This window comes from Lampetra fluviatilis, unplaced genomic scaffold (genome assembly GCF_964198595.1).
Source record: "Lampetra fluviatilis unplaced genomic scaffold, kcLamFluv1.1 SCAFFOLD_582, whole genome shotgun sequence".
In the NCBI taxonomy this organism is placed as follows: Eukaryota; Metazoa; Chordata; class Hyperoartia; order Petromyzontiformes; family Petromyzontidae; genus Lampetra; species Lampetra fluviatilis.
This window is the reverse complement of record NW_027620470.1, coordinates 35,089-50,000: the sequence shown is the minus strand read 5'-3', so window position 1 is coordinate 50,000 and position 14,912 is coordinate 35,089. Positions and strand designations below refer to the sequence as shown.

General features: G+C 47.8%; 1 protein-coding gene across 1 annotated transcript in view; it reads right to left on the bottom strand.

Annotated features, from left to right (window-relative positions):
• LOC144953960 (protein spire homolog 2-like) overlaps positions 1-14,912 on the bottom strand; it is a 35,754-nt gene that overhangs the window by 3,269 nt on the left and 17,573 nt on the right. The window contains exons 2-5 of the mRNA XM_078884555.1: positions 9,746-9,777; positions 3,119-3,331; positions 1,720-1,860; positions 780-893 (exon numbers count right to left, since the gene is read on the bottom strand). Coding sequence (XP_078740681.1) covers positions 780-893; positions 1,720-1,860; positions 3,119-3,331; positions 9,746-9,777 — 500 coding nt within the window. The remainder of the gene's footprint in view (positions 1-779; positions 894-1,719; positions 1,861-3,118; positions 3,332-9,745; positions 9,778-14,912) is intronic.

Sequence of the window (14,912 nt, the reverse complement as noted above, 5' to 3'; positions counted from 1 at the left end):
GTATCTGGTAGGGTACGGGTATCGGGTAGGGTACGAGTATCATGTAGGGTACGGGTATCGGGTAGGGTACGGGTATCGGGTAGGGTACGGGTATCGGGTAGGGTACGGATATCGGGTAGGGTACGGGTATCGGGTAGGGTACGGGTATCATGTAGGGTACGGGTATCGGGTAGGGTACGGGTATCGGGTAGGGTACGAGTATCGGGTAGGGTACGGGTATCGGGTAGGGTACGGGTATCGGGTAGGGTACGGATATCGGGTAGGGTACGGGTATCGGGTAGGGTACGGGTATCGGGTAGGGTACGGGTATCGGGTAGGGTACGGGTATCTGGTAGGGTACGGGTATCAGGTAGGGTACGGGTATCAGGTAGGGTACGGGTATCGGGTAGGGTACGGGTATCAGGTAGGGTACGGGTATCTGGTAGGGTACGGGTATCAGGTAGGGTACGGGTATCGGGTAGGGTACGAGTATCGGGTAGGGTACGGGTATCTGGTAGGGTACGGGTATCAGGTAGGGTACGGGTATCAGGTAGGGTACGGGTATCGGGTAGGGTACGGGTATCAGGTAGGGTACGAGTATCGGGTAGGGTACGGGTATCGGGTAGGGTACGGGTATCAGGTAGGGTACGGGTATCAGGTAGGGTACGGGTATCGGGTAGGGTACGGGTATCAGGTAGGGTACGGGTATCGGGTAGGGTAGCCGAGTATCGGGAAGGGTACGGGTATCGGGAAGGGTACGGGTATCGGGTACCCGGTTGCGACCTCTGGCGTGCGGTTACCTGCGTGCCGGACGCAACGCGTCGCTTGTCCGAGGCGTGCAGGTAGAGAGAGTGCAGCACGGACGAGTAGTGACGTTCGGGGTGATCCGGACTCCGCACGCGAGACACGCAAACCTGCACCACGCAGACCACGCAGACGCGGAGAGGCTGGGTTCGAGCCCTGGGTCTGGGTGTCTCTCTCTCTCTCAGGGGGTTCGTAGTGGCCGTGTGGGAGACACTGGGAGCCTGGGTTCGAGCCCTGGGTCTGGGTCTCTCTCTCTCTCAGGGGGTTCACGATGGCCGTGTGGGAGATACTGAGAGGCTGGGTTCGAGACCTGGGTCTGGGTGTCTCTCTCAGGGGGTTCACGATGGCCGTGTCGGAGACACTGAGAGGCTGGGTTCGAGCCCTGGGTCTGGGTGTCTCTCTCTCTCTCAGGGGGTTCATAATGGCCGTGTCGGAGACACTGAGAGTCTGGGTTCGAGACCTGGGTCTGGGTCTCTCTCTCTCTCAAGGGGTTCATAGTAGCCGTGTGGGAGATACTGAGAGGCTGGGTTCGAGACCTGGGTCTGGGTGTCTCTCTCAGGGGGTTCACGATGGCCGTGTCGGAGACACTGAGAGTCTGGGTTCGAGCCCTGGGTCTGGGTGTCTCTCTCTCTATCAGGGGGTTCATAGTAGCCGTGTCGGAGACACTGAGATCCTGGGTTCGAGCCCTGGGTCTGGGTGTCTCTCTCTCTCAGGGGGTTCACGATGGCCGTGTCGGAGACACTGAGAGTCTGGGTTCAAGCCCTGGGTCTGGGTGTCTCTCTCTCTCTCTCAGGGGGTTCATCGTGGCCGTGTCGGAGACACTGAGAGCCTGAGTTCGAGCCCTGGGTCTGGGTATACATATACATACATAGATCCCTCTCTCTCCCATCTAAGGAGGGTTCACAATGGCCGTGTCGGAGGCAAGGGCTTCCTTACCGCCACGACTTGACTGCTGGTGTAAGTGCTGCTCTCTCTCGGCTCGTGGTGATGGGTTGTTCCATGTCCCTTTGCAGGGGGTTTCACCTCCACACTCCCATTTGCAGGCAACGAATGGAGCGCTCCAGCGTGCATCATGTTCTGCAGGGATTAAACACAAGCAATTATGAGATGATTGTTTTTTTTACCCTTCTATCTGGCAACAAAACTGACACTTTTTTTTTTAACAAGGAGTCAAGTTTGCATAGACCACAATAGCTGCGGTCGGAATGCAAACAAAAAACATAACTCTGATAATGATGTGCACTGTCCTTGAAGTTGATTGATCCACACCAGAGACAGCTTTTAGTATAGGTTTTTACCCTTTTAACTGGTACAAAATCTGACACCTTTATACAAGGCATCATGTTTGCAATAACCACAACACAAGCAGTCAAAATGCAAACAAAAAGAAACAACTCTAATGATGATAATGTATGTGCACTGTCCTCGAAGTTGATTGGTCCACACCCGAGACAGCTTTCCATAGAGCCTAGTCTCATATGGGTTGGACCAGATGACGCCAAAAGGCGCACAACTCAAAGACAATGCACCATCAGAGTACGAGAGCTCGGGGTAAAGCATTTACACCATTGGAACCTCATTTGCCAGTAGCAAAATATGATAATTTATTTTTTACCCGTCTATCTGGCAACAAAACTGACACCTTTTTAACAAGGAGTCATGTTTGCATTGACCCCAATACCTGCAGTCGTAATGCAAACAAAAAACACAACTCTGATAATGATGTGCACTGTCCTCGAAGTTGATTGATCCACACCAGAGACAGCTTTTAGTAGTAGGTTTTTACCCTTTTAACTGGTACAAAAACTGACACCTTTGTACAAGGCATCATGTTTGCAATAACCACAACACAAGCAGTCAAAATGCAAACAAAAAGAAACAACTCTGATGATGATAATGATATGCACTGTCCTTGAAGTTGATTGGTCCACACCCGAGACAGCTTTTCTTAGAGCCTAGTCTCACTTGGTGTTGGACCAGATGACGCCAAAAGGCGCACAACTCAAAGACAATGCACCATCAGAGTATGAGAGCTCGGGGTGAAACATTTACACCATTGGAACCTCATTTGCCAGTAGCAAAATATGATAATTGCTTTTTTACAATTTATCTGGCAACAAAATTGACACCTTTTTTTAACAAGGAGTCATGTTTGCATTGATTACAAACAAAAAACAACACAACTCTGATAATTATTACGAATAATACTTTACTGATAATGATATGCACTGTCCTCGAAGTTGATTGGTCCACACCCGAGACAGCTTTCCATAGAGCCCAGTCTCACATGGCGTTGGACCAGATGACGCCAAAACCTCGCTGAACACTCGCTCACCTTTGCACCACCGCCACCCCCGCCGCTCGAATGGAGCGAGCCGTGAACTCCCGCATCGTCGCCGGCGTGGGAGGGGTGTCCGTATCCGCTCGCCCCGCAGGTCATGCCCTCGATGAGACGCTCAAGCGCCGGGCTGAGTTCCCTCTCCTCGTCGTCGCGAACGCCCCAGTCCAGGTGGCGGTAGATCTCGACTCCCACACGCCGCAACGCTCGCTGATGAGAGATTCGAAGGCGTCAAGTTCGACGCGCCGGCTTTTAAATCCACTTTTTAAATCATTGATATTAAGTTCGCTCGCTTGCTTGCTTGCTTGCGCGCTTGCGGCCGCGCAAATCTTTCGGTCGTTTTTAAATCCTTTATATTAAGTTCGCTCGCTTGCTTGCTTGCTTGCGCGCTTACGGCCGCGCAAATCTTTCGGTCGTTTTTAAATCCTTTATATTAAGTTCGCTCGCTTGCTTGCTTGCGACGCTTACGACCGCGCACATCTTTCGGTCGTTTTTTTAAACCCACTTCCCGTGATACAATCGAGCTGACATTTTTCCACACAGACTCGTTGTGCGTGACAATGAATGTTCGTGAAATTTTTTTTCCAAAATTTTACACTTTTTAGGACCAAAAAATTATATTGAATTACCAATTGCTTAATGGTGCAATGCAATCATCTGACCCATAGGTGGCAGCCATCTCAAGCCAGAGGACGAGAGGACTCTAGCCGCCACGCATATAAAGGATTTATAGTGAAAAACTTTGTTTTTACGGGTTATACTTATAAATCCTTTATATTAAGTTCGCTTGCTTGCTTGCTTGCGACGCTTACGACCGTGCAAATCTTTCGGTCGTTTTTTTTAAACCCACTTCCCGTGATCCAATCGAGCTGACATTTTGCACGCAGACTCGTTGCGCGTGACAATTTATTTTCGTGAAAAATTTTTTTTCCAAAATGTTCCACTTTTTAGGAAAAAAATATGTTTTAATATTAATTTAAAATACCAATGTGATAAAAATGAAACTCTTACTCAAGAAAAACAGAACTGAATAATACAATAAAACCGATGCCATATAAAGGAATTATAGTGAAAATCTTTGTTTTTACGGGTACATTTTTTCGATGTAAAGCTTTCGTGACTGCAAGGATTCATCTTCTTTGGTCCTTTCGGTAAAGTCGCCACGTAGAAGGGAAATAATAAAATAATAAAAATAAAACATAATAAAATACAATTCTCACGACGTTTCGGCCACAACGCAAGCAGCCGTCCTCAGGTGAAGAACAGGTCTGTCGGAAAGACGGCGTCTGACTGTGGCCGAAACGTCGTGAGAATTGTATTTTATTATGTTTATTTTTATTATTTTATTATTTCCCTTCTACGTGACTTTACCGTGAGAACCAAGAATATCTTCTTGTAAAGTCACGTAGAATGGAAATAATAAAATAATAAAAATAAAATAATTGTATTTTATGAAGTTTTATTTTTATTATTTTATTACTTCCCTTCTACGTGACTTTACCGAAAGAACCGAGAAGATGAATCCCTGCAGTCACGAGAAAGCTTTACATCGAAATTTAAGAGTGGTTTAGTTGAGAGAAAATAGTTTCATCTTCTTGGTTCTGTCGGTAAAGTCGCGTAGAAGGGAAATAGTAAAATAACAAAAATAAAACATAATAAAATACAATTCTGTCCGACAGACATGTTCTTCGCCTGAGGACGGCTGCTTGCGTTGTGGCCGAAACGTCGTGAGAATTGTATTTTATAATGTTTTATTTTTATTATTTTATTATTTCCCTTCTACGTGATGACTTTACCGAAAGAACCAAGAAGATGAATCCCTGCTGCAGTCACGAAAGCTTTACATCGAAATTTAACCGAGAAGATGTTTGTCTTTTCTAGATTTGAAGCTTTCGTGACTGCAACGATTCATCTTCTTAGGTTCTTTCGGTAAAGTCACGTTGGTAAAAAAATTTAAAATTAATAAAAGTTAAATAAAAATAAAATAAAAATCACGACGTTTCGGAGGCAACACAAGCTTCCGTCTTCAGGTGGAACCGTCACAGCACGATAGCTGTATCAAGTGAATGCGAAATTCTAAGGAAACAGTCCTTGTATATATGATGACGACGATGATACAACACTCGTAGTTGTAGATTTGAAGCTTTCGTGACTGCAAGGATTCATATTCTTAGGTTCTTTCGGTAAAGTCACGTAGGTAAAAGAATTTAAATTAGTAAAATAAAAATAAAATAAAAATCACGACGTTTCGGAGGCAACGCAAGCTTCCGTCTTCAGGTGGAACCGTCACAGCTCGATTGCTGTATCAAGTGAATGCGAACTTCTAAGGAAACAGTCCTTGTATATATGATGACGACGATGATACAACACTCGTAGTTGTAGATTTGAAGCTTTCGTGACTGCAAGGATTCACATTCTTAAGGTTTTTCGGTAAAGTCACGTGGGTAAAAGAATTTAAATTAGTAAAATAAAAATAAAATAAAAATCACGACGTTTCGGAGGCAACACAAGCTTCCGTCTTCAGGTGGAACCGTCACAACACTATGGCTCCTCCCACCCTCAAGCAGTATATATACAAGGACTGTTTTCTTGAAATCTCTCTTACTTGATATAGCAGTCGTGTGTGTGTGTCAGTGTGTGAGTCAGTGTGTGAGTCAGTGTGTGTGTCAGTGTGTGAGTCAGTGTGTGAGTCAGTGTGTGAGTCAGTGTGTGAGTCAGTGTGTGAGTCAGTGTGTGTGTCAGTGTGTGAGTCAGTGTGTGAGTCAGTGTGTGTGTCAGTGTGTGTGTCAGTGTGTGTGTGAGTGTGTGAGTCAGCGTGTGTGTCAGCGTGTGTGTCAGTGTGTGTGTCAGTGTGTGAGTCAGTGTGGGGTCAGTGTGCGAGTCAGTGTGCGAGTCAGTGTGTGAGTCAGTGTGTGAGTCAGTGTGTGAGTCAGTGTGTGGGTCAGTGTGTGAGTCAGTGTGTGAGTCAGTGTGTGAGTCAGTGTGTGAGTCAGTGTGTGAGTCAGTGTGTGAGTCAGCGTGTGAGTCAGCGTGTGAGTCAGTGTGTGTGTCAGTGTGTGAGTCAGTGTGTGTGTCAGTGTGTGAGTCAGTGTGTGTGTCAGTGTGTGTGTCAGTGTGTGTGTGAGTGTGTGAGTCAGCGTGTGTGTCAGCGTGTGTGTCAGTGTGTGTGTCAGTGTGTGAGTCAGTGTGGGGTCAGTGTGCGAGTCAGTGTGCGAGTCAGTGTGTGAGTCAGTGTGTGAGTCAGTGTGTGAGTCAGTGTGTGAGTCAGTGTGTGGGTCAGTGTGTGAGTCAGTGTGTGAGTCAGTGTGTGAGTCAGTGTGTGAGTCAGTGTGTGAGTCAGCGTGTGAGTCAGCGTGTGAGTCAGTGTGTGTGTCAGTGTGTGAGTCAGTGTGTGTGTCAGTGTGTGTAGGTCAGTGTGTGAGTCAGTGTGTGTGTCAGTGTGTGTAGGTCAGTGTGTGAGTCAGTGTGTGAGTCAGTGTGTGAGTCAGTGTGAGTCAGTGTGTGAGTCAGTGTGTGAGTCAGTGTGTGAGTCAGTGTGTGAGTCAGTGTGTGTGTCAGTGTGGGTCAGTGTGTGAGTCAGTGTGTGTGTCAGTGTGTGAGTCAGTGTGTGAGTCAGTGTGTGAGTCAGTGTGTGTGTCAGTGTGTGAGTCAGTGTGTGAGTCAGTGTGTGAGTCAGTGTGTGTGTCAGTGTGTGAGTCAGTGTGTGAGTCAGTGTGTGAGTCAGTGTGTGTGTCAGTGTGGGTCAGTGTGTGTGTCAGTGTGCAAGTCAGTGTGTGTGTGAGTGTGTGAGTCAGCGTGTGTGTCAGTGTGTGTCAGTGTGTGTGTCAGTGTGTGTGTCAGTGTGTGTGTCAGTGTGCGAGTCAGTGTGTGTGTCAGTGTGTGAGTCAGCGTGTGTGTAAGTGTGTGAGTCAGTGTGTGAGTCAGTGTGGGGGTCAGTGTGCGAGTCAGTGTGCAAGTCAGTGTGTGAGTCAGCGTGTGTGTAAGTGTGTGAGTCAGTGTGTGTGTCAGTGTGGGTCAGTGTGTGAGTCAGTGTGTGTGTCAGTGTGTGAGTCAGTGTGTGAGTCAGTGTGTGAGTCAGTGTGTGTGTCAGTGTGTGAGTCAGTGTGTGAGTCAGTGTGTGAGTCAGTGTGTGTGTCAGTGTGTGAGTCAGTGTGTGAGTCAGTGTGTGAGTCAGTGTGTGAGTCAGTGTGGGTCAGTGTGTGTGTCAGTGTGCAAGTCAGTGTGTGTGTGAGTGTGTGAGTCAGCGTGTGTGTCAGTGTGTGTCAGTGTGTGTGTCAGTGTGTGTGTCAGTGTGTGTGTCAGTGTGCGAGTCAGTGTGTGTCAGTGTGTGAGTCAGCGTGTGTGTAAGTGTGTGAGTCAGTGTGTGAGTCAGTGTGGGGGTCAGTGTGCGAGTCAGTGTGCAAGTCAGTGTGTGAGTCAGCGTGTGTGTAAGTGTGTGAGTCAGTGTGTGAGTCAGTGTGGGGGTCAGTGTGCGAGTCAGTGTGCAAGTCAGTGTGTGAGTCAGTGTGTGAGTCAGTGTGTGTGTCAGTGTGTGTGTCAGTGTGTGTGTGAGTGTGTGAGTCAGCGTGTGTGTCAGCGTGTGTGTCAGTGTGTGTGTCAGTGTGTGAGTCAGTGTGGGGTCAGTGTGCGAGTCAGTGTGTGAGTCAGTGTGTGAGTCAGTGTGTGAGTCAGCGTGTGAGTCAGTGTGTGTGTCAGTGTGTGAGTCAGTGTGTGTGTGTCAGTGTGTGAGTCAGTGTGTGTGTCAGTGTGTGTGTCAGTGTGTGTGTGAGTGTGTGAGTCAGCGTGTGTGTCAGCGTGTGTGTCAGTGTGTGTGTCAGTGTGTGAGTCAGTGTGGGGTCAGTGTGCGAGTCAGTGTGTGAGTCAGTGTGTGAGTCAGTGTGTGAGTCAGTGTGTGAGTCAGTGTGTGAGTCAGTGTGTGAGTCAGTGTGTGGGTCAGTGTGTGAGTCAGTGTGTGAGTCAGTGTGTGAGTCAGTGTGTGAGTCAGTGTGTGAGTCAGTGTGTGAGTCAGCGTGTGAGTCAGCGTGTGAGTCAGTGTGTGTGTCAGTGTGTGAGTCAGTGTGTGTGTCAGTGTGTGTAGGTCAGTGTGTGAGTCAGTGTGTGAGTCAGTGTGTGTGTCAGTGTGTGTAGGTCAGTGTGTGAGTCAGTGTGTGAGTCAGTGTGTGAGTCAGTGTGAGTCAGTGTGTGAGTCAGTGTGTGAGTCAGTGTGTGAGTCAGTGTGTGAGTCAGTGTGTGAGTCAGTGTGTGTGTCAGTGTGGGTCAGTGTGTGAGTCAGTGTGTGTGTCAGTGTGTGAGTCAGTGTGTGAGTCAGTGTGTGAGTCAGTGTGTGTGTCAGTGTGTGAGTCAGTGTGTGAGTCAGTGTGTGAGTCAGTGTGTGTGTCAGTGTGTGAGTCAGTGTGTGAGTCAGTGTGTGAGTCAGTGTGTGTGTCAGTGTGGGTCAGTGTGTGTGTCAGTGTGCAAGTCAGTGTGTGTGTGAGTGTGTGAGTCAGCGTGTGTGTCAGTGTGTGTCAGTGTGTGTGTCAGTGTGTGTGTCAGTGTGTGTGTCAGTGTGCGAGTCAGTGTGTGTGTCAGTGTGTGAGTCAGCGTGTGTGTAAGTGTGTGAGTCAGTGTGTGAGTCAGTGTGGGGGTCAGTGTGCGAGTCAGTGTGCAAGTCAGTGTGTGTGTCAGTGTGTGAGTCAGCGTGTGTGTCAGTGTGTGAGTCAGTGTGTGTGTCAGTGTGTGTGTCAGTGTGTGAGTCAGCGTGTGTGTCAGTGTGTGAGTCAGTGTGTCAGCGTGTGAGTCAGCGTGTGTGTCAGTGTGTGTGTCAGTGTGTGAGTCAGCGTGTGTGTCAGTGTGTGAGTCAGTGTGTGAGCGTGTGTGTCAGTGTGTGTGTCAGTGTGTGTGTCAGTGTGTGAGTCAGTGTGTGTGTCAGTGTGTGAGTCAGTGTGTGAGTCAGTGTGTGAGTCAGTGTGTGAGTCAGTGTGTGAGTCAGTGTGTGAGTCAGTGTGTGAGCGTGTGAGTCAGCGTGTGTGTCAGTGTGTGTGTCAGTGTGTGAGTCAGCGTGTGAGTCAGCGTGTGAGTCAGTGTGTGAGTCAGTGTGTGAGTCAGTGTGTGTGTCAGTGTGTGAGTCAGTGTGTGAGTCAGTGTGTGTGTCAGTGTGTGAGTCAGTGTGTGTGAGTCAGTGTGTGAGTCAGTGTGTGAGTCAGTGTGTCAGTTAGTGAGTCAGTGTGTGAGTCAGTGTGTGTGTCAGTGTGTGTGTCAGTGTGTGAGTCAGCGTGTGAGTCAGCGTGTGAGTCAGTGTGTGAGTCAGTGTGTGAGTCAGTGTGTGTGTCAGTGTGTGAGTCAGTGTGTGAGTCAGTGTGTGTGTCAGTGTGTGAGTCAGTGTGTGTGAGTCAGTGTGTGAGTCAGTGTGTGAGTCAGTGTGTCAGTTAGTGAGTCAGTGTGTGAGTCAGTGTGTGTGTCAATGTGTGTGTCAGTGTGTGAGTCAGCGTGTGAGTCAGCGTGTGAGTCAGCGTGTGAGTCAGTGTGTGAGTCAGCGTGTGTGTCAGTGTGTGTGTCAGTGTGTGAGTCAGCGTGTGTGTGTGTGCGATTGACAGTGTCCCGGTCAGGCCGGGGAGCGCGATGGATGAGGCGATGTTCCACCGTTACCTCCGTTCCACAGTCGATCCACGCCGACCCATCTACGGTGCGGGGAGGGGGGGGGAGGACAAAGGAGGGTCGTCGGTGTGGGACGAGCAGCCGCGATGATGATCAAAGGAAAACTAAAAATAAAACTCCTTAAAAAAGGGTTTTAATAAAACTACTTAAAACAGGTCCCTGCGGGGTGGGCTGGTAGGAACGAATAACCAATGAATATAAACATAATGTATTATTACACTTGTTTAGCCAGGAAAGCCTCACTGAGTCTAAAGGTTTTTGTAGGGTCCTGCCAAGTGTTTGCAGTAGGGGGCGATGCTGCTACACCTAATCGGACGATACGAAGGGAGAGTTTGAGGCCTAGTTCTAGGCTTTAGGCCTAGCTGTAGGCTTTAGGCCGCTGTGAGTTAATTTTTAATTGAAATGTTTTTATTATTCATGTAAAAGCTTTAAATGTAAATGTTTCTATTGAAAAAAAACATCGGGGAATGTAACATTGTTAAACATTAACTCCCTTTCACACCCGCGGGGGTACGATACGAAGGGAGAGTTTGAGGCCTAGTTCTAGGCTTTAGGCCTAGCTGTAGGCTTTAGGCCGCTGTGAGTTAATTTTTAATTTAAATGTTTTAATTATTAATGTAAAAGCTTTAAATGTAAATGTTTCTATTGAAAAAAAACATCAGGGAATGTAACATTGTTAAACATTCACTCCCTTTCACACACGCGGGGGTACGATACGAAGGGAGAGTTTGAGGCCTAGCTGTAGGCTTTAGGCCTAGCTGTAGGCTTTAGGCCGCTGTGAGTTAATTTTTAATTTAAATGTTTTAATTAAAAACTATCTCAGGGAATTATAAGGGAATGTTACACTTGTTTAGCCAGGAAAGCCTCACTGAGTCTAAAGGTTTTTGTAGGGTCCTGCCAAGTGTTTGCAGTAGGGGCGATGTTGCTACACCTAATCGGACATCGGACGGACGATATAATCTATTGTAGGCTGGTTCACTTCGTTCCGACCAGTAAAAGGGTTTTATTTTTAAATCCTTTATATTAAGTTCACTTGCTTGCTTGCTTAGGACCGTGCAAATCTTTCGGTCGTTTTTTTAACCCACTTCCCGTGATCCAATCGAGCTGACATTTTTGGCACACAGACTCGTTGTGCGTGACAATTTATTTTCGTGAAAAAAAATTATACACTTTTTAGGAAAAAATTAATTATATTTAATTACCAAATGCTTAATGGTGGCAGGCAATCATCTGACCCATAGGTGGCAGCCATCTCAAGCCAGAGGACGAGAGGACTCTAGCCGCCACGCATGTAAAGGATTTTTACGGGTTAATTTTTAAACAACGGTTTCATGAACAACTTCGTTTCTTCGAAGAAGAAGAGAGAGAGTGGAGGTGAGAAAAAACAATGAGAGATAAAGTGTGTAGTGTAGTAGTGTAGTATGCAGTGTATAGTGTAGTGTATAGTGTAGTAGTGTAGTGTAGTAGTGTATAGTGTAGTGTAGTAGTGTAGTATGCAGTGTATAGTGTAGTGTATAGTGTAGTATGCAGTGTATAGTGTATAGTGTAGTAGTGTAGTATGCAGTGTATAGTGTATAGTGTAGTAGTGTAGTATGCAGTGTATAGTGTAGTGTATAGTGTAGTGTAGTAGTGTAGTATGCAGTGTATAGTGTAGTGTATAGTGTAGTGTAGTAGTGTAGTATGTAGTGTAGTATGTAGTGTATAGTGTAGTGTAGTAGTGTAGTATGTAGTGTAGTATGTAGTGTATAGTGTAGTATGTAGTGTATAGTGTAGTGTAGTAGTGTAGTATGCAGTGTATAGTGTAGTATGTAGTGTATAGTGTAGTGTATAGTGTAGTGTATAGTGTAGTATGTAGTGTAGTATGTAGTGTATAATGTAGTGTATAGTGTAGTGTAGTATGTAGTGTATAGTGTAGTGTATAGTGTAGTGTATAGTGTAGTGTATAGTGTAGTGTAGTAGTGTAGTATGTAGTGTATAGTGTAGTGTGTAGTGTAGTGTGTAGTGTATAGTGTAGTGTATAGTGTAGTATGTAGTGTATAGTGTAGTGTATAGTGTAGTATGTAGTGTATAGTGTAGTGTAGTAGTGTAGTATGTAGTGTAGTATGTAGTGTATAGTGTAGTGTATAGTGTAGTGTAGTATGTAGTGTGTAGTGTAGTATGTAGTGTAGTATGTAGTGTGTAGTGTAGTAGTGTATAGTGTAGTATGTAGTGTGTAGTGTAGTGTATAGTGTAGTGTATAGTGTAGTATGTAGTGTAGTATGTAGTGTATAGTGTAGTATGTAGTGTAGTATGTAGTGTAGTGTAGTATGTAGTGTGTAGTGTATAGTGTAGTGTATAGTGTAGTATGTAGTGTATAGTGTAGTATGTAGTGTATAGTGTAGTGTGTAGTGTAGTATGTAGTGTGTAGTGTAGTATGTAGTGTATAGTGTAGTGTATAGTGTAGTATGTAGTGTGTAGTGTAGTGTATAGTGTAGTGTATAGTGTAGTATGTAGTGTAGTATGTAGTGTATAGTGTAGTATGTAGTGTATAGTGTAGTGTATAGTGTAGTATGTAGTGTGTAGTGTAGTGTATAGTGTAGTGTATAGTGTAGTATGTAGTGTAGTATGTAGTGTATAGTGTAGTATGTAGTGTATAGTGTAGTGTATAGTGTAGTATGTAGTGTGTAGTGTAGTGTATAGTGTAGTGTATAGTGTAGTATGTAGTGTAGTATGTAGTGTATAGTGTAGTATGTAGTGTAGTATGTAGTGTAGTGTAGTATGTAGTGTGTAGTGTATAGTGTAGTGTATAGTGTAGTATGTAGTGTATAGTGTAGTATGTAGTGTATAGTGTAGTATGTAGTGTAGTATGTAGTGTGTAGTGTAGTATGTAGTATACAGTGCAGTGTACTGTAGTGTATAGTGCATAGTGTAGTGTATAGTGTAGTATGTAGTGTGTACAGTGTATTGCAATGTAGAGTGTAGTGTATATTGCAATGTACAGTGTAGTGTGTCGTATACAGTGGCTCACCAACACGTGCACATTTAAATCAACAAAAGAAATCAAAATCACCCCAAAGCACGTCCCGAAACACCAACACGTGTTCACGGAGCGCCTGAGCCCCCTGCCTATCACGACCGTGACCCACCAACCCTGACCTCTGACCATCAGGGGGGGAGGGGTCGGGGTGTTTGCCGTGGGCGAGGTAGAAAACAAACAAAGGGAGGAGATACTGTACATCAACAACATAAACGCCCCGAGCAAAGGTCTCCTATGGCGTCGGGACAAACTCATCGGTCCGCTTGCAGGGCAAGAGCTGTGAGACACGGACAGGCTGTAGGGCATGTGCTGTGTCACCCAGAGACAGTGCTGAGTCACCCAGGGACAGGATGCAGGGCAAGAGCTGTGAGACACGGACAGGCTGTAGGGCAAGTGCTGAGTCACCCAGAGACAGTGCTGAGTCACCCAGGGACAGGATGCAGGGCAAGAGCTGTGAGACACGGACAGGCTGTAGGGCAAGTGCTGAGTCACCCAGAGACAGTGCTGAGTCACCCAGGGACAGGATGCAGGGCAAGAGCTGTGAGACACGGACAGGCTGTAGGGCATGTGCTGTGTCACCCAGAGACAGTGCTGAGTCACCCAGGGACAGGATGCAGGGCAAGAGCTGTGAGACACGGACAGGCTGTAGGGCAAGTGCTGAGTCACCCAGAGACAGTGCTGAGTCACCCAGGGACAGGATGCAGGGCAAGAGCTGTGAGACACGGACAGGCTGTAGGGCATGTGCTGTGTCACCCAAATACAGTGCTGAGTCACCCAGGGACAGGATGCAGGTCAAATGCTGTGTCACCCAGAGACAGTCTGCAGGGCAAGTGTTGAGTCACCCAGGGACAGTCTGCAGGGCAAGTGCTGTGTCACCCAGAGACAGTGTTGAGTCACCCAGGGACAGGATGCAGGGCAAGTGCTGTGAGACAGGGACAGGCTGTAGGGCAAGTGCTGTGTCACACAGGGACAGGCTGTAGGGCAAGTGCTGTGAGACAGGGACAGGCTGTAGGGCAAGTGCTGTGTCACACAGGGACAGGATGCAGGGCAAGTGCTGTGAGACAGGGACAGGCTGTAGGGCAAGTGCTGTGTCACACAGGGACAGGCTGTAGGGCAAGTGCTGTGAGACAGGGACAGGCTGTAGGGCAAGTGCTGTGTCACACAGGGACAGGATGCAGGGCAAGTGCTGTGAGACAGGGACAGGCTGTAGGGCAAGTGCTGTGTCACACAGGGACAGGCTGTAGGGCAAGTGCTGTGAGACAGGGACAGGCTGTAGGGCAAGTGCTGTGTCACACAGGGACAGGCTGTAGGGCAAGTGCTGTGTCACACAGAGACAGGCTGTAGGGCAAGTGCTGTGACACAGGGACAGGCTGTAGGGCAAGTGCTGTGACACAGGGACAGGCTGCAGGGCAAGTGCTGTGAGACAGGGACAGGCTGTAGGGCAAGTGCTGTGTCACACAGGGACAGGCTGTAGGGCAAGTGCTGTGACACAGGGACAGGCTGCAGGGCAAGTGCTGTGACACAGGGACAGGATGCAGGGCAAGTGCTGTGTCACACAGGGACAGGCTGTAGGGCAAGTGCTGTGTCACACAGGGACAGGCTGCAGGGCAAGTGCTGTGTCACACAGAGCCAGGCTGTAGGGCAAGTGCTGTGTCACACAGGAACAGGCTGTAGGGCAAGTGCTGTGTCACACAGGGACAGGCTGTAGGGCAAGTGCTGTGTCACACAGGGACAGGCTGTAGGGCAAGTGCTGTGTCACCCAGAGACAGGCTGTAGGGCAAGTGCTGTGAGGCACAGGGACAGGCTGTAGGGCAAGTGCTGTGTCACCCAGAGACAGGCTGTAGGGCAAGTGCTGTGTCACCCAGAGACAGGCTGTAGGGCAAGTGCTGTGAGACACAGGGGCAGGCTGCAGGGCAAGTGCTGTGTCACCCAGGGACAGGCTGTAGGGCAAGTGCTGTGTCACACAGGGGCAGGCTGTAGGGCAAGTGCTGTGTCACACAGAGACAGGCTGTAGGGCAAGTGCTGTGTCACCCAGGGACAGGCTGTAGGGCAAGTGCTGTGTCACCCAGGGGCAGGCTGTAGCGCAAGTGCTGTGTCACCCAGGGGCAGGCTGTAGGGCAAGTGCTGTGTCACACAGGGACA